The sequence below is a fragment of the Oncorhynchus masou genome, chromosome 31, assembly GCF_036934945.1.
Source record: "Oncorhynchus masou masou isolate Uvic2021 chromosome 31, UVic_Omas_1.1, whole genome shotgun sequence".
Classification (NCBI taxonomy): Eukaryota; Metazoa; Chordata; class Actinopteri; order Salmoniformes; family Salmonidae; genus Oncorhynchus; species Oncorhynchus masou.
The window spans coordinates 99,525,649-99,544,101 of NC_088242.1; the positions used below are offsets into that span (position 1 = coordinate 99,525,649).

Consider the following 18,453-nt stretch of genomic DNA (forward strand, 5'->3'; position numbering starts at 1 on the left):
GTCAGTCTTTAAATTCTGAAATATCACAGTGTGACATCACAGAGTGACATCACAGTGTGACATCACAGTGTGACATCACAGTGTGACATCACAGTGTGACATCACAGTGTTCCGTCACAGCAGCAAGATGTGTGACCTGTGAAGAACAAACACCATTGTAAATACAACACATATTTATGTTTATTTATTTTCCCTTTTGTACTTTAACTATTTATTGTTATAACACTGCATATAGACATAATACAACATTTGAAATGTCCCCCTGAGTGAAATGTTTACAGTTCATTTTTTATGTTTTTTGATGTTCCTGTGTGCCTCAGTTGGTAGAGACCGCCTCAGTTGGTAGAGACCGCCTCAGTTGGTAGAGACCGCCTCAGCTGGTAGAGACCGCCTCAGTTGGTAGAAACCGCCTCGGTTGGTAGAGACCGCCTCGGTTGGTAGAGACCGCCTCGGTTGGTAGAGACCGCCTCGGTTGGTAGAGACCGCCTCGGTTGGTAGAAACCGCCTCGGTTGGTAGAAACCGCCTCGGTTGGTAGAAACCGCCTCGGTTGGTAGAGACCGCCTCGGTTGGTAGAGACCGCCTCGGTTGGTAGAGACCGCCTCGGTTGGTAGAGACCGCCTCGGTTGGTAGAAACCGCCTCGGTTGGTAGAAACCGCCTCGGTTGGTAGAAACCGCCTCGGTTGGTAGAAACCGCCTCGGTTGGTAGAAACCGCCTCGGTTGGTAGAGACCGCCTCGGTTGGTAGAGACCGCCTCGGTTGGTAGAGACCGCCTCGGTTGGTAGAGACCGCCTCAGTTGGTAGAGACCGCCTCAGTTGGTAGAGATTGCCTCAGTTGGTAGAGATTGCCTCAGTTGGTAGAGACCGCCTCAGTTGGTAGAGACCGCCTCAGTTGGTAGAGATTGCCTCAGTTGGTAGAGACCGCCTCAGTTGGTAGAGACTGCCTCAGTTGGTAGAGACCGCCTCAGTTGGTAGAAACCGCCTCAGTTGGTAGAGACCGCCTCAGTTGGTAGAGACCGCCTCAGTTGGTAGAAACCGCCTCAGTTGGTAGAAACCGCCTCAGTTGGTAGAGACTGCCTCAGTTGGTAGAGACTGCCTCAGTTGGTAGAGACCGCCTCAGTTGGTAACCCACTGTTCCTAGACCAGTTAACCCACTGTTCCTAGACCAGTTAACCCCCTGTTCCTAGACCAGTTAACTCACTGTTCCTAGGCCAGTTAACCCACTGTTCCTAGGCCAGTTAACCCACTGTTCCTAGACCAGTTAACCCACTGTTCCTAGGCCAGTTAACCCACTGTTCCTAGGCCAGTTAACCCACTGTTCCTAGGCCAGTTAACCCACTGTTCCTAGACCAGTTAACCCACTGTTCCTAGACCAGTTAACCCACTGTTCCTAGGCCAGTTAACCCCCTGTTCCTAGACCAGTTAACCCACTGTTCCTAGGCCAGTTAACCCACTGTTCCTAGGCCAGTTAACCCCCTGTTCCTAGACCAGTTAACCCACTGTTCCTAGGCCAGTTAACCCCCTGAACAAGGCAGTTAACCCACTGTTCCTAGACCAGTTAACCCCCTGAACAAGGCAGTTAACCCACTGTTCCTAGACCAGTTAACCCCCTGTTCCTAGACCAGTTAACCCACTGTTCCTAGGCCAGTTAACCCACTGTTCCTAGGCCAGTTAACCCCCTGAACAAGGCAGTTAACCCACTGTTCCTAGACCAGTTAACCCACTGTTCCTAGGCCAGTTAACCCCCTGAACAAGGCAGTTAACCCACTGTTCCTAGGCCGTCATTGTAAAATAAAAAATTGTTCTTAACTGACTAGTTAAATAAAGGTAAAATAAAATACTGGATGCAGAGAGATAAAAATGGTATCCACAAAATGGTATTCTGTTGCAGCTCGCGATATTCCCCCCAAATAGTTTTCTAAAATAACTAAACATAAAACGGTGCTTCAACACCTGCATTGCTTGCTGTTGGGGGTTTTAGGCTGGGTTTCTGTACAGCACTTTGAGACATCAGCTGATGTAAGGAGGGCTTTATAAATACATTTGATTTGATTTGATCTGCGGACCACGGCCCCCAGTTTGAAAACCCCTGAATCATGCTACTGTTCAGACAGCCTAGCTATACTAGATGAAATGACTAAAAACGAATCCATTAAGTGGAAAATCGTTTTTGTTTTGTTTTTTTTACATTTCCAATTCAATTCCAAATCAAACAGTCTAATTCCAATTCCATAAGTTTAAGATTGAATCCAATTCTTATTTTAACAATCTAAATTCTCCACTTCAGGAATTAAATAATTGAATGTGAAGTTCTAATTAAACACTGATGTCTATTAAACACTGATGTCTGGTAGGGTAGTCACCTTGAGGAGCGAAGCCTGGCTGGGGAGGCCCATAGGCGAAATCAGGGCCCCTGGGCTGGGCAGCCATGTACTGGACCGGGCTCCTGTTGGGCTGCTGGGAAAACTGCTGGGGGGGCCCAGGGGACTGGTGCTGGGGCCCGGGCTGGGGGGGCCCAGGGGACTGGTGCTGGGGCCCGGGCTGGGCAGACCTCACCTGGGGAAAAGAAGAAGATTACTCAGTTTTTCAATTGATCCTTTCTCCCAACCTCTGTGAGACTCCACTGAGCTTAAAGGGCTCTGTGAGACACACAGCTCAGCTTAAAGGGCTCTGTGAGACACACAGCTGAGCTTAAAGGGCTCTGTGAGACACACAGCTGAGCTTAAAGGGCTCTGTGAGACACACAGCTGAGCTTAAAGGGCTCTGTGAGACACACAGCTCAGCTTAAAGGGCTCTGTGAGACACACAGCTGAGCTTGAAGGGCTCTGTGAGACACACAGCTCAGCGAGACACACAGCTCAGCTTGAAGGGCTCTGTGAGACACACAGCTCAGCTTGAAGGGCTCTGTGAGACACACAGCTCAGCTTAAAGGGCTCTGTGAGACACACAGCTCAGCTTGAAGGGCTCTGTGAGACACACAGCTGCAGTGGCCAAAGATAAAATGGCAGTAGGATAGGATCAAGGACTTGATATCAATGACTGCAAGTGATCTGTTTGCTATTGATCTTATAGCAATGAGACAATAAATTGGGCCAATAAAGACAGATAGATAGATTGATTAATTAAAATGATTGATTGACACCTGTACGTTGAAGGTGGGCTGGCTGGGGGTGGAGGCTGTGGCGTAGGAGGCTGGGACTGGCTGGGGGGCCGTCTGGAACTGGGGCCTGGCCAGTATGGAGGCTGAGGAGGAGTTCTCCGCTTGGGGCCGGGGCAGTGTTCCGCCTGGAGCCCCGGCTTTGGGAGAGGACTTCTTGGTGGCCGTCAGAGGAGGCTGGGTGGGGATGACCATACGTTTGTACCCTGTCACCGGAGCGTTGGGACTGGTCAGAGTTCCAGAGTTCTGTGAAATAGAACGATTTTTAAATCAAATACCCTTTCCTTTAATCCTCTGCCGAACACTGAGTGTCAGGAGATTGATATGGAGGAAGCAGGCTAGGTAGGTAGTCTGGAGATCGATATAGAGGAAGCAGGCTGGGTAGGTAGTCTGGAGATCGATATAGAGGAAGCAGGCTGGGTAGTTAGCCTGGAGATTGATATGGAGGAAGCAGGCTGGGTAGGTAGTCTGGAGATCGATATAGAGGAAGCAGGCTGGGTAGTTATCCCAGAGATTGATATAGAGGAAGCAGGCTGGGTAGTTATCCCAGAGATTGATATGGAGGAAGCAGGCTATCAATCTCCAGGCTTAACTACCCAGCCTGCTTCCTCCATATCAATCTCCAGACTAACTACCCAGCCTGCTTCCTCCATATCAATCTCCAGGCTAACTACCCAGCCTGCTTCCTCCATATCGATCTCCAGACTAACTACCCAGCCTGCTTCCTCCATATCAATCCCTGGGCTAACTACCCAGCCTGCTTCCTCCATATCAATCTCTGGGCTAACTACCCAGCCTGCTTCCTCCATATCGATCTCCAGACTAACTACCCAGCCTGCTTCATCCATATCAATCTCTAGTCTACCTCGGTCTGACTCCCACATGGCACCCTTTTCCCCATATAGTGCCTGTAAGGTGAACTACTTAAGTAGTGCACTATATAGGGAAAAGGGTGCCATTTGGGACTCAAACCCTGGACAGCAAAAGCCCTCACTCCCCTGGCCCAATTCCTCCAGACATAAACTAAGGGTAATAAAGCATGCTAGCAGGGAGGGAGGGAGGGAGGGAGGGAGGGAGGGAGGGAGGGGATAAATTGTTGGGTGGAGGATGCCATGACAGTACGTTGGCAGTGCAAGAGGAAAATGTTGCTGACTGTAGCTGGCTGGGCGAGGATGGTGGTAAATCCCAGAGATATGTTGTCCCAGTGATCCCTGGGAAGAGGAAACAACTGGACTCTCAGTAACAGGAAGTGAGTTCCTCAGTAGCTCAATGCTGAGCAATATCTCACCATTGACGTGTCCAATTTCTATATTTTTTTTTGGGGGGGGTGACTTCTTTCCCCACAGAGGAGATGTGTGTGTCAGATTCAGATTCACAGTGTTTAATAGTGAATGGCTACAGGTGTGCTTGCAGGGTAACAGTGAATGGCTACAGGTGTGCTTGCAGGGTGACAGTGAATGGCTACAGGTGTGCTTGCAGGGTAACAGTGAATGGCTACAGGTGTTCTTGCAGGGTAACAGTGAATGGCTACAGGTGTGCTTGCAGGGTAACAGTGAATGGCTACAGGTGTGCTTGCAGGGTAACAGTGAATGGCTACAGGTGTGCTTGCAGGGTGACAGTGAATGGCTACAGGTGTGCTTGCAGGGTGACAGTGAATGGCTACAGGTGTGCTTGCAGGGTGACAGTGAATGGCTACAGGTGTGCTTGCAGGGTGACAGTGAATGGCTACAGGTGTGCTTGCAGGGTAACAGTGAATGGCTACAGGTGTGCTTGCAGGGTAACAGTGAATGGCTACAGGTGTGCTTGCAGGGTGACAGTGAATGGCTACAAGTGTGCTTGCAGGGTGACAGTGAATGGCTACAGGTGTGCTTGCAGGGTGACAGTGAATGGATACAGGTGTGCTTGCAGGGTAACAGTGAATGGCTACAGGTGTGCTTGCAGGGTAACAGTGAATGGCTACAGGTGTGCTTGCAGGGTAACAGTGAATGACTACAGGTGTGCTTGCAGGGTAACAGTGAATGGCTACAGGTGTGCTTGCAGGGTAACAGTGAATGGCTACAGGTGTGCTTGCAGGGTAACAGTGAATGGCTACAGGTGTGCTTGCAGGGTAACAGTGAATGGCTACAGGTGTGCTTGTAGGGTAACAGTGAATGGCTACAGGTGTGCTTGCAGGGTAACAGTGAATGGCTACAGGTGTGCTTGCAGGGTAACAGTGAATGGCTACAGGTGTGCTTGCAGGGTAACAGTGAATGGCTACAGGTGTGCTTGCTGGGTAACAGTGAATGGCTACAGGTGTGCTTGCAGGGTAACAGTGAATGGCTACAGGTGTGCTTGCAGGGTAACAGTGAATGGCTACAGGTGTGCTTGCAGGGTAACAGTGAATGGCTACAGGTGTGCTTGCAGGGTAACAGTGAATGGCTACAGGTGTGCTTGCTGGGTAACAGTGAATGGCTACAGGTGTGCTTGCAGGGTAACAGTGAATGGCTACAGGTGTGCTTGCAGGGTAACAGTGAATGGCTACAGGTGTGCTTGCAGGGTAACAGTGAATGGCTACAGGTGTGCTTGCAGGGTAACAGTGAATGGCTACAGGTGTGCTTGCAGGGTAACAGTGAATGGCTACAGGTGTGCTTGCAGGGTAACAGTGAATGGCTACAGGTGTGCTTGCAGGGTAACAGTGAATGGCTACAGGTGTGCTTGCAGGGTAACAGTGAATGGCTACAGGTGTGCTTGCAGGGTAACAGTGAATGGCTACAGGTGTGCTTGCAGGGTAACAGTGAATGACTACAGGTGTGCTTGCAGGGTAACAGTGAATGGCTACAGGTGTGCTTGCAGGGTAACAGTGAATGGCTACAGGTGTGCTTGCAGGGTAACAGTGAATGACTACAGGTGTGCTTGCAGGGTAACAGTGAATGACTACAGGTGTGCTTGCAGGGTAACAGTGAATGGCTACAGGTGTGCTTGCAGGGTAACAGTGAATGGCTACAGGTGTGCTTGCAGGGTAACAGTGAATGGCTACAGGTGTGCTTGCAGGGTAACAGTGAATGGCTACAGGTGTGCTTGCAGGGTAACAGTGAATGGCTACAGGTGTGCTTGCAGGGTTACAGTGAATGGCTACAGGTGTGCTTGCAGGGTAACAGTGAATGGCTACAGGTGTGCTTGCAGGGTAACAGTGAATGGCTACAGGTGTGCTTGCAGGGTTACAGTGAATGGCTACAGGTGTGCTTGCAGGGTAACAGTGAACCTCTAAGGCTTGTGACACTGGTATGTTGTGGTTCAATGCCTCTCAGTTAGTGAATTAAAGATGTGTTGGATTGGTGATCCCAGGCCAGGACTGAGGGAGGGAAGAGGCCAAGACTGAGGGAGGGAAGAGACCAGGATTGAGGGAGGGAAGAGGCCAGGACTGAGGGAGGGAAGAGGCCAGGACTGAGGGAGGGAAGAGGCCAGGACTGAGGGAGGGAAGAGGCCAGGACTGAGGGAGGGAAGAGGCCAGGACTGAGGGGGAAGAGGCCAGGACTGAGGGAGGGAAGAGGCCAGGACTGAGGGAGGGAAGAGGCCAGGACTGAGGGGGGGAAGAGGGCAGGACTGAGGGAGGGAAGAGGCCAGGACTGAGGGAGGGAAGAGGCCAGGACTGAGGGAGGGAAGAGGCCAGGACTGAGGGGGGAAGAGGGCAGGACTGAGGGAGGGAAGAGGCCAGGACTGAGGGAGGGAAGAGGCCAGGACGGAGGGAGGGAAGAGGCCAGGACTGAGGGAGGGAAGAGGCCAGGACTGAGGGAGGGAAGAGACCAGGATTGAGGGAGGGAAGAGGCCAGGACTGAGGGAGGGAAGAGGCCAGGACTGAGGGGGAAGAGGGCAGGACTGAGGGAGGGAGAGGGCAGGACTGAGGGAGGGTAGAGGGCAGGACTGAGGGAGGGAAGAGGCCAGGACTGAGGGAGGGAAGAGGCCAGGACTGAGGGAGGGAAGAGGCCAGGAGTGAGGGAGGGAGGAAGAGGCCAGGAGTGAGGGAGGGAGGGAAGAGGCCAGGACTGAGGGAGGGAGGGAAGAGGCCAGGACTGAGGGAGGGAGGGAAGAGGCCAGGACTGAGGGAGGGAGGGAAGAGTCCAGGACTGAGGGGGAAGAGGCCAGGACTGAGGGGGTCTCCTCCCCCCAAGAGGGGCAGGACTGAGGGGGGAGAGGGCAGGACTGAGGGAGGAAGAGGACAGGACTGAGGGAGGGAAGAGGCCAGGACTGAGGGAGGGAAGAGGCCAGGACTGAGGGAGGGAAGAGGCCAGGACTGAGGGAGGGAAGAGGCCAGGACTGAGGGAGGGAAGAGGCCAGGACGGAGGGAGGGAAGAGGCCAGGACTGAGGGAGGGAAGAGGCCAGGACTGAGGGAGGGAAGAGGCCAGAACTGAGGGAGGGAAGAGGCCAGAACTGAGGGAGGGAAGAGGCCAGAACTGAGGGAGGGAAGAGGCCAGAACTGAGGGAGGGAAGAGGCCAGGACTGAGGGAGGGAAGAGGCCAGGACTGAGGGAGGGAAGAGGCCACTACGGGAAAACTATTGATCTCTGAAATATGACAGGAGTTCCTCACTGGCTCGATGCAGGACAGAGAACGTATGTGACTCAAATGGCATCCTACTCTTTATATAATGTCCCACCCTGTTTCACCTGTCTTGTTCTTGTCTCCTCCCCCCACCAGGTGTCTTCACCCCCCACCAGGTGTCCCACCCTGTTTCACCTGTCTTGTTCTTGTCTCCTCCCCCCACCAGGTGTCTCCACCCCCCACCAGGTGTCCCTCCCTGTTTCACCTGTCTTGTTCTTGTCTCCTCCCCCCACCAGGTGTCTCCACCCCCCACCAGGTGTCCCACCCTGTTTCACCTGTCTTGTTCTTGTCTCCTCCCCCCACCAGGTGTCTCCACCCCCCACCAGGTGTCCCTCCCTGTTTCACCTGTCTTGTTCTTGTCTCCTCCCCCCACCAGGTGTCTCCACCCCCCACCAGGTGTCCCTCCCTGTTTCACCTGTCTTGTTCTTGTCTCCTCCCCCCACCAGGTGTCCCACCCTGTTTCACCTGTCTTGTTCTTGTCTCCTCTCCCCACCAGGTGTCCCACCCTGTTTCACCTGTCTTGTTCTTGTCTAATCCCCCCATCAGGTGTCCCACCCTGTTTCATCGGTCTTGTTCTTGTCTCCACCCCCCACCAGGTATCTCCACCCCCTCACCAGGTGTCCCACCCTGTTTCACAGGTCTTGTTCTTGTCTCCACCCCCCACCAGGTATCTCCACCCCCTCACCAGGTGTCCCACCCTGTTTCACCGGTCTTGTTCTTGTCTCCACCCCCCACCAGGTGTCTCCTCCCCCCACCAGGTGTCTCCTCCCCCCACCAGGTGTTGTCTCCACCTCCCACCAGGTGTCTCCTCCCCCCACCAGGTGTCTCCTCCCCCACCAGGTGTCTCCACCCCGCACCAGGTGTCTCAAACCCCCCACCAGGTGTCTCTACCCCCCACCAGGTGTCTCTTCCCCCCACCAGGTGTTGTCTCCACCCACCACCAGGTGTCTCCTCCCCCCACCAGGTGTTGTCTCCACCTCCCACCAGGTGTCTCAAACACCCCACCAGGTGTCTCCTCCCCCCACCAGGTGTCTCTACCCCCCACCAGGTGTCTCAAACCCACCACCAGGTGTCTCTACCCCCCACCAGGTGTCTCCTCCCCCCACCAGGTGTTGTCTCCTCCCCCCACCAGGTGTCTCCTCCCCCCACCAGGTGTCTCTACCCCCCACCAGGTGTTGTCTCCACCCACCACCAGGTGTTGTCTCCACCTCCCACCAGGTGTCTCTTCCCCCACCAGGTGTTGTCTCCACCCACCACCAGGTGTCTCCTCCCCCCACCAGGTGTTGTCTCCACCCCCCACCAGGTGTCTCTACCCCCCACCAGGTGTCTTACCCTGTTTCACCTGCCTTGTTCTTGTCTCCACCCCGACCAGGTGTCTCACCCTGATCTGATTCACCTGTCTTGTTCTTGTCTCCACCCCCACCAGGTGTCTCCTCCCCCCACCAGGTGTATCCTCCCTCCACCATGTGTCTCCACCCCCCACCAGGTGTCTCCACCCCACACCAGGTCTCAAACCCCCCACCAGGTGTCTCCACCCCCCCACCAGGTGTCTCCACCCCCCACCAGGTGTCTCTACCCCCCACCAGGTGTCTCAAACCCACCACCAGGTGTCTCTACCCCCCACCAGGTGTCTCCTCCCCCCACCACCAGGTGTCTCTTCGCCCCACCAGGTGTTGTCTCCACCCACCACCAGGTGTTGTCTCCACCTCCCACCAGGTGTCTCCTCCCCCACCAGGTGTTGTCTCCACCCACCACCAGGTGTCTCCTCCCCCCACCAGGTGTTGTCTCCACCCACCACCAGGTGTTGTCTCCACCTCCCGCCAGGTGTCTCCTCCCCCCACCAGGTGTCTTACCCTGTTTCACCTGCCTTGTTCTTGTCTCCACCCCCCACCAGGTGTCTCCTCCCCCCACCAGGTGTGTCTCCTCCCCCCACCAGGTGTCTCCTCCCCCCACCAGGTGTCTCCTCCCCCCACCAGGTGTCTCCACCCCCCACCAGGTATCTCCACCCCCCACCAGGTGTCCCACCCTGTTTCACCGGTCTTGTTCTTGTCTCCACCCCCCACCAGGTGTCTCCTCCCCCCACCAGGTGTCTCCTCCCCCCACCAGGTGTCTCCATTATCCCCTGTGTATTTATACCTGCATTTTCTGTCTGTCTGTTACCAGTTCGTCTCGTTTTGTCAGGTCTTACCAGCGTGTTTCCAGTCTGTTACCAGTTCGTCTTCCCGGTTTTGACCTTTCTGCCTGTCTTGACCTTGAGCCCGCCTGCCGTTCTGTCCCTGATTGACTCTGCCCTTGGATTACGAACCTCGACCTGCCCTTTGCCTGACCATTTGTTCTAATAAATATTCTGAGAATCAAACCCTCCGACTCCTGTGTCTGGGTCATGTCCTGAGTCGTCATAATATAGTGCACTACTTTAAACCAGTGCCCTGGTCATAAGTAGTGCACTATAATTTAGGGAACAGTGTGGTACTGGGACAGAGGCAAGGTCAGCGGGTCCTCAGTGATTCCACACTGTACAGAGAATGTCTCAGCAGAACAGCTTGGTCCAACTCAGAGTGAAATCATGTTTTTGGGTGACCTTTTGGGTGACCTTTTCCCCACACAAGGTTTGATTGGGTTACCAAGGATCATTAAGTTAAAAATAATGAGTGCAGTTAACATGTAAGATACAATGACTTTACAGGACATAAATGATGTGTGTTTCAGTACAGATGTGATGTTGTGATCTGTGTTTCAGTACATACTACAGACGTGATGTTGTGATCTGTGTTTCAGTACAGATGTGATGTTGTGATCTGTGTTTCAGTGCACCACTACAGACGTGATGTTGTGATGTGTGTTTCAGTACATACTACAGACACCATGTTGTGTAACACAGTGCGCCCAATCACACACAACTAAACCGTGTCATCTACAACCAGCCTTTATCTTATCGGTGTCAGACAGTCAGACGACCTAAAAAAGATCTGTCATTAACCTTGACTGATCCTATTAGGGCTGATGCCTTAAGGGTGGGAAAAGGAATCAATTATTAATTGTTACTGCAGTATGTAACATGTACTCGCTTTATTAAAGCTATACACAATGTTGCTCATGAAAGTGGGTGGCAAGAGGTTGAACCTCGATAACAATCAATATCGATATCAATACCTGTTATTCCTACTGTGTCGAGGTGAGTAAACACTAGCAACACTAGTAACACTAGCAACACTAGCAACACTAGCAACATAAGCAACACTAGCAACAGAAGCAACACTAGAAACAGAAGCAACACTAGCAACACTAGCAACACTAGTAACACTAGCAACAGAAGCAACACTAGCAACAGAAGCAACACTAGAAACAGAAGCAACACTAGCAACAGAAGCAACACTAGCAACACTAGCAACAGAAGCAACACTAGCAACAGAATCAACATGAGCAACAGAAGCAACACGAGCAACAGAAGCAACACTAGCAACAGAAGCAACACTAGCAACAGAAGCAACACTAGCAACAGAAGCAACACGAGCAACACTAGCAACACTAGCAACAGAAGCAACATTAGCAACAGAAGCAACACTAGCAACAGAAGCAACACTAGCAACAGAAGCAACACTAGCAACAGAAGCAACATGAGCAACAGAAGCAACACGAGCAACAGAAGCAACACTAGCAACAGAAGCAACACGAGCAACAGAAGCAACACTAGCAACAGAAGCAACACTAGCAACAGAAGAAACACTAGCAACAGAAGCAACACGAGCAACAGAAGCAACACTAGCAATAGAAGCAACACTAGCAATAGAAGCAACACTAGCAACAGAAGCAACATGAGCAACAGAAGCAACACGAGCAACAGAAGCAACACTAGCAACAGAAGCAACAATAGCAACAGAAGCAACACTAGCAACACTAGTAACACGACCAACACTAGCAACAGAAGCAACACGAGCAACACTAGCAACACTAGCAACTGAAGCAACACTAGCAACACTAGCAACAGAAGCAACACTAGCAACACTAGCAACAGAAGCAACAGAAGCAACAGAAGCAACACTAGCAACAGAAGCAACACTAGCAACACTAGCAACAGAAGCAACACTAGCAACACTAGCAACAGAAGCAACACTAGCAACACTAGCAACAGAAGCAACACTAGCAACAGAAGCAACACTAGCAACACTAGCAACACTAGCAGTACTAGCAACACTAGCAACACTAGCGGTCCCATCGTAAACACAGCAGAGGAATTCTTAAAGAACATCATTGTGCCGATAATGAAATACAAACGGATTCCATTACTAATATAACATAGAAAATATGAAGCAGCAAAACGCATCCATATAAGAGACAGTAGGTTTGGTGTCAGGTCTTCATGGAGTGAGATTTTTTAATAACATGCGACTGAGAGTCTCCCAACTCAACTCCAGATAATCTGAAGAGTAAAGGCCAAGCAGATGAGAGGAGGAGAGGAGAGGAGAGAAAAGAGGAGAGGAGAGAGGAGACCAGGGGAGAGGAGAAAAGAGGAGAGGAGAGAGGAGACGAGGCGAGAGGAGAGAGGAGAAGAGGGGAGAGGAGACGAGGGGAGAGGAGAGAGGAGAAGAGGGGATAGGAGAAAAGAGGAGATGAGAGAGGACAAGAGGGGAGAAGAGAAAAGAGGAGAGGAGAGAGGACAAGAGGGGAGGAGAGAAAAGAGGAGAGGAGAGAGGGCAAGAGGGGATAGGAGAAAAGAGGACAGGAGAGAGGACAAGAGGGGAGAAGAGAAAAGAGGAGAGGAGAGAGGGCAAGAGGGGATAGGAGGAAAGAGGACAGGAGAGAGGACAAGAGGGGAGAAGAGAAAAGAGGAGAGGAGAGGAGAGACGACAAGAGGGGAGAAGAGAAAAGAGGAGAGGAGAGAGGGCAAGAGGGGATAGGAGAAAAGAGGACAGGAGAGAGGACAAGAGGGGAGAAGAGAAAAGAGGAGAGGAGAGAGGACACGAGGGGAGAAGAGAAAAGAGGACAGGAGAGAGGACAAGAGGGGAGAAGAGAAAAGAGGAGAGGAGAGAGGACAAGAGGGGAGGAGAGAAAAGAGGAGAGGAGAGAGGGCAAGAGGGGATAGGAGAAAAGAGGACAGGAGAGAGGACAAGAGGGGAGAAGAGAAAAGAGGAGAGGAGAGAGGGCAAGAGGGGATAGGAGAAAAGAGGACAGGAGAGAGGACAAGAGGGGAGAAGAGAAAAGAGGAGAGGAGAGAGGGAAAGAGGGGAGGAGAGAAAAGAGGAGAGGAGAGAGGACAAGAGGGGATAGGAGAAAAGAGGAGAGGAGAGAGGACAAGAGGGGATAGGAGAAAAGAGGACAGGAGAGAGAACAAGAGGGGAGAAGAGAAAAGAGGAGAGGAGAGGAGAGACGACAAGAGGGGAGAAGAGAAAAGAGGAGATGAGAGAGGGCAAGAGGGGATAGGAGAAAAGAGGACAGGAGAGAGGACAAGAGGGGAGAAGAGAAAAGAGGAGAGGAGAGAGGACACGAGGGGAGAAGAGAAAAGAGGAGAGGAGAGAGGGCAAGAGGGGAGAAGAGAAAAGAGGAGAGGAGAGAGGACAAGAGGGGAGAAGAGAAAAGAGGAGAGGAGAGAGGACAAGAGGGGAGAAGAGAAAAGAGGAGAGGAGAGAGGACAAGAGGGGAGAAGAGAAAAGAGGAGAGGAGAGAGGACAAGAGGGGATAGGAGAGGAGAGGAGAGAGGACAAGTGGGGATAGGAGAAAAGAGGAGGAGAGAGGACAAGAGGGGATAGGAGAGGAGAGGAGAGAGAACAAGAGGGGATAGGAGAAAAGAGGAGAGGAGAGAGAACAAAAGGGGAGGAGAGAAAAGAGGGGAGGAGAGAAGAGAAGACAAGAGAAGAGAGGGGAGGAGAGGAGAGGAGGAGGTGAAGAGAGGAGAAGACAGGAGGAGAGAGGGGAGGAGGTGAAAAGAGAAGAGAGAGGGGAGGAGAGGAGGAGGTGAAAAGAGAAGAGAGAAGAGAGAGGGGAGGAGAGGAGGAGAGGGGGAGGTGAAAAGAGTTAGAGTAGAAAGAAGGATAGAGGTGAGGAGAGAAGAGGAGAAAAGAGAAGAGAGAAAATAAGAGAAGAGAGGATGAGGGGGGTGAGAGAAGAGAGGAGAGAAGGGAGGAGAGAAGGGAGGAGAGAAAATAAGAGAGGAGAGGAGAAGAGAGGATGAGGGGGATGAGAGAAGAGGAGAGAGTAAGAGATGGGATAGGAGAGAGGAGAGGAGAGGAAGGGGAGGTGAGAATAGAGGAGAGGAGGAGACCCTAAAGGAACCAACCACATGAAAACACATCATGCTCTCAACCCGATTTCTGTTTCACTGATTAGTGCTAGTGATGTTTATTTAATAATGTGTCTGTCTGCAGATGTACGGAGAGAGAAAAAAAAGCCCTTCAGGAAGTGAAATTAGTCAATTTAAATGTTTCATGGTTTTTAAATACTCTAGATTATTAATTTATCTTTAAAGGCCTTAGAACCTAACATTGACTTAGCAGAGAACTGGAAAATGCAAATGGAGGACCTCAAAATAATTACATTGTCACGGTGAATGTTCCAGCACTTAGATTAAGAGAACAAATTCAATCGTTTTATGAGGTGATGAAACTGGGAACTGAATTCGATCTGCAGAAAAGGAGTTTGTTCTACAGTGGAAATGATTTACATGTTATCTGAGTGATGAGAGATACTTGTTAAATGTTTTCAATGTCAAATCAAATCACATTTCATTGGTCACATACAACGTGTTTGGTCGATGTTAATGCGAGTGTTGCGATATGCTTGTGCTTCTAGTTTCGACGGTGCATTCACAACGTATACCCAATACACACAAATGTAAGTAAGGAACGGACTTGAGAATATATTAAAAACATGGATAAGCAATGTCAGAGCAGCATAGACTAAGATAAGGTATCGAGTACAGTATAGAGTACGGTATATACATATGAGATGAGCAATGTAGGGTATGTAAACATTATTAAAGTGACCTTATTAAAGTGATTAGTCATCCATTTATTAATATGGCCAATGATATCAAGTCTGTGTATGTAGGCAGCAGCCTCTCTGAGTTAGTGATGGCTATTTAACAGTCTGATGGTCTTGAGATAGACTGAAAAACAGCTTCTATCGACCCCAGCTTTGATGCACCTGTACTGACCTCGCCTTCTGGATGATAGCGGAGTGAACAGGCAGTGGCTCGGGTAGTTGTTGTCCTAGATAATCTTTTCAGCGTCCTGTGACATCGGGTGGTGTAGGTGTCCTGGAGGGCAGGTAGTTTGCCCCCGATGATGCGTTGTGCAGACCTCACTACCCTCTGGAGAGCCTTACGGTTGAGGGCGGAGCAGTTGCCGTACCAGGCGGTGATACAGTCCGACAGGATGCTCTCAATTGTGCATCTGTAAAAGTTTGTGAGAGTTTTAGGTGACAAGCCACATTTTCTTCAGCCTCCTGAGGTTGAAGAGGCACTGTTGTGCCTTCTTCACCACACTGTCTGTGTGGGTGGACCATTTCACAGTTTGTGGATAGGGGGGTGCTCCCTCTGACTTGTACTCAAAACGTTCCACCTTCTCCACTACTGTCCCGTCGATTTGGATAGGGGGGTGCTCCCTCTGCTGTTTCCTGAAGTCCACAATCAGTGTGAGGTTATTTCCCTGACACAACACTCCGAGGGCCCTCACCTCCTCCCTGTAGGCCGCCTCGTCGCTGTTGGTAATCACGCCTATCACTGTGGTGTCGTCCGCAAACTTGATGATTGAGTTGGAGGCGTGCATGGCCACGCAGTCGTGGGTGAACAAGAAGTATGGGAGGGGGCTGAGCATGCACCCTTGTGAGGCCCCAGTGTTGAGGATCAGCAAAGTGGAGGCGATGTTTCCTATCTTCACCACCTGGGGGCGACCCGTCAGGAAGTCCAGGACCCAATTGCACAGGGCGGGGCCCTGAGCTTAATGACGAGTTTGGGGGGTACTATGGTGTTAAATTCTGAACTGTAGTCAATGAACAGCATTCTTACATAGGTATTCCTCTTGTCCAGATGGGATAGGGCAGTGGGCAGTGTGATGGCGATTGCATTGTCTGTGGACCTGTTGGGGCGGTAAGCAAACTGAAGTGGGTCTAGGGTGGAGTAGGGTGGAGGTGATATGATACTTGACTAGTCTCTCAAAGCACTTCATGAGAAGTGAGGGCTACGGGGCGGTAGTCATTTAGTTGCCTTCTTGGGTACAGGAACAATAGTAGGATCTTGAAGCATATGGGAACAGCAGACTGGGATAGGGAGAGATTGAATATGTCCGTAAACACTCCAGCCAGCTGGTCTGCGCCTGCGCCTGCTCTGAGGACGCGGCTGGGGATGTCGTCTGGGCCGGCAGCCTTGCTACGGTTAACACGTTTAAATATTTTACTCACGTCGGCCACGGAGAAGGAGAGCCCACAGCCCTTGGTAGCGGGCCGCGTCAGTGGCACTGTGTTATCCTCAAAGCGGGAGAAGAAGGTGTTTAGTTTGTCTGGAAGCAAGACGCCGGTGTGGCTAGTTTTCCCTTTGTAGACCCTGCCTCATACGTGTCGTGTTGAATTGCATCTCCACTTTGTCTCTGTACTGACGTTTTGCCTGTTTGATTGGCTCTGTCTATATTCAACCATATTCCCAGTCACCTTGCCATGTTTAAATGCGGTGGTTCGCACTTTCAGATTTGCGCGAATGTTGACATCTGTGTGTGTGTGTGTGTGTGTGTGTGTGTGTGTGTGTGTGTGTGTGTGTGTGTGTGTGTGTGTGTGTGTGTGTGTGTGTGTGTGTGTGAGAGAGAGAGAGAGAGAGAGAGAGGGAGAGAGAATGGAGCATCAGCCCCTAGACTAGAGGACCATTGAGAATAAATAAGAACTAAACCATGACACCTAAAAACAACACAGCTGTACTTATGTGTTGAAACACTCACACTAAACCACTCTCACAGACACCATATGACTCTAAAAACACTGATATAAATATGATATTATCTCAATCAGAACTCTGGACTGTCTGTCCAATTTATGAACCAGCAACACAGACATAGAGGAGGACATAGATGTGGTATATTAACCAGCAACACGGACATAGAGGTGGTATATTAACCAGCAACACAGACAGAGGTGGTATATGAACCAGCAACACAGACATAGAGGTGGTATATGAACCAGCAACACAGACATAGAGGTGGTATATGAACCAGCAACACGGACAGAGGGATTAGACAGGTATTCAACTACTAGATGGATTAGACAGGTATTCAACTACTAGAGGGATTAGACAGGTATTCAACTACTAGAGGGATTAGACAGGTATTCAACTACTAGAGGGATTAGACAGGTATTCAACTACTAGAGGGATTAGACAGGTATTCAACTACTAGAGGGATTAGACAGGTATTCAACTACTAGAGGGATTAGGCAGGTATTCAACTAACTACTAGAGGGATTAGACAGGTATTCAACTAACTACTAGAAGGATTAGACAAGTATTCAACTACTAGAGGGATTAGACAGGTATTCAACTACTAGAGGGATTAGACAGGTATTCAACTACTAGAGGGATTAGACAGGTATTCTACTACTAGAGGGATTAGACAGGTATTCAACTACTAGAGGGATTAGACAGGTATTCAACTACTAGAGGGATTAGACAGGTATTCAACTACTAGAGGGATTAGACAGGTATTCAACTACTAGAGGGATTAGACAGGTATTCAACTACTAGAGGGATTAGACAGGTATTCAACTACTAGATGGATTAGACAAGTATTCAACTACTAGAGGGATTAGACAGGTATTCAACTACTAGAAGGATTAGACAGGTATTCTACTACTAGATGGATTAGACAAGTATTCAACTACTAGAGGGATTAGGCAGGTATTCAACTACTAGAAGGATTAGGCAGGTATTCAATTACTAGAAGGATTAGGCAGGTATTCAATTACTAGAGGGATTAGACAGGTATTCTACTACTAGAGGGATTAGACAGGTATTCAACTACTAGAGGGATTAGGCAGGTATTCAATTACTAGAGGGATTAGACAGGTATTCAACTACTAGAGGGATTAGACAGGTATTCAACTACTAGAGGGATTAGACAGGTATTCTACTACTAGAGGGATTAGACAGGTATTCAACTACTAGAGGGATTAGACAGGTATTCAACTACTAGAGGGATTAGACAGGTATTCAACTACTAGAGGGATTAGACAGGTAATCAACTAACTACTAGAGGGATTAGACAGGTATTCAACTACTAGAGGGATTAGACAGGTATTCAACTACTAGAGGGATTAGACAGGTATTCAACTAACTACTAGAGGGATTAGACAGGTATTCAACTACTAGAGGGATTAGACAGGTATTCTACTACTAGAGGGATTAGACAGGTATTCAACTACTAGAGGGATTAGGCAGGTATTCAATTACTAGAGGGATTAGACAGGTATTCAACTACTAGAGGGATTAGACAGGTATTCAACTACTAGAGGGATTAGACAGGTATTCTACTACTAGAGGGATTAGACAGGTATTCAACTACTAGAGGGATTAGACAGGTATTCAACTACTAGAGGGATTAGACAGGTATTCAACTACTAGAGGGATTAGACAGGTAATCAACTAACTACTAGAGGGATTAGACAGGTATTCAACTACTAGAGGGATTAGACAGGTATTCAACTACTAGAGGGATTAGACAGGTATTCAACTAACTACTAGAGGGAT

At 50.1% G+C, this 18,453-nt stretch overlaps 1 protein-coding gene across 7 annotated transcripts in view; it reads right to left on the minus strand.

The window, feature by feature from the left end:
* Positions 1-18,453, minus strand: part of lpp (LIM domain containing preferred translocation partner in lipoma) — a 479,626-nt gene that overhangs the window by 227,473 nt on the left and 233,700 nt on the right. For all 7 annotated transcript variants that reach the window (XM_064952655.1, XM_064952654.1, XM_064952659.1 and 4 more), the window contains 2 exons: positions 3,141-3,401; positions 2,362-2,554 (listed from right to left, as the gene is read on the minus strand). In XM_064952655.1, the coding sequence (XP_064808727.1) occupies positions 2,362-2,554; positions 3,141-3,401 (454 nt within the window). The remainder of the gene's footprint in view (positions 1-2,361; positions 2,555-3,140; positions 3,402-18,453) is intronic.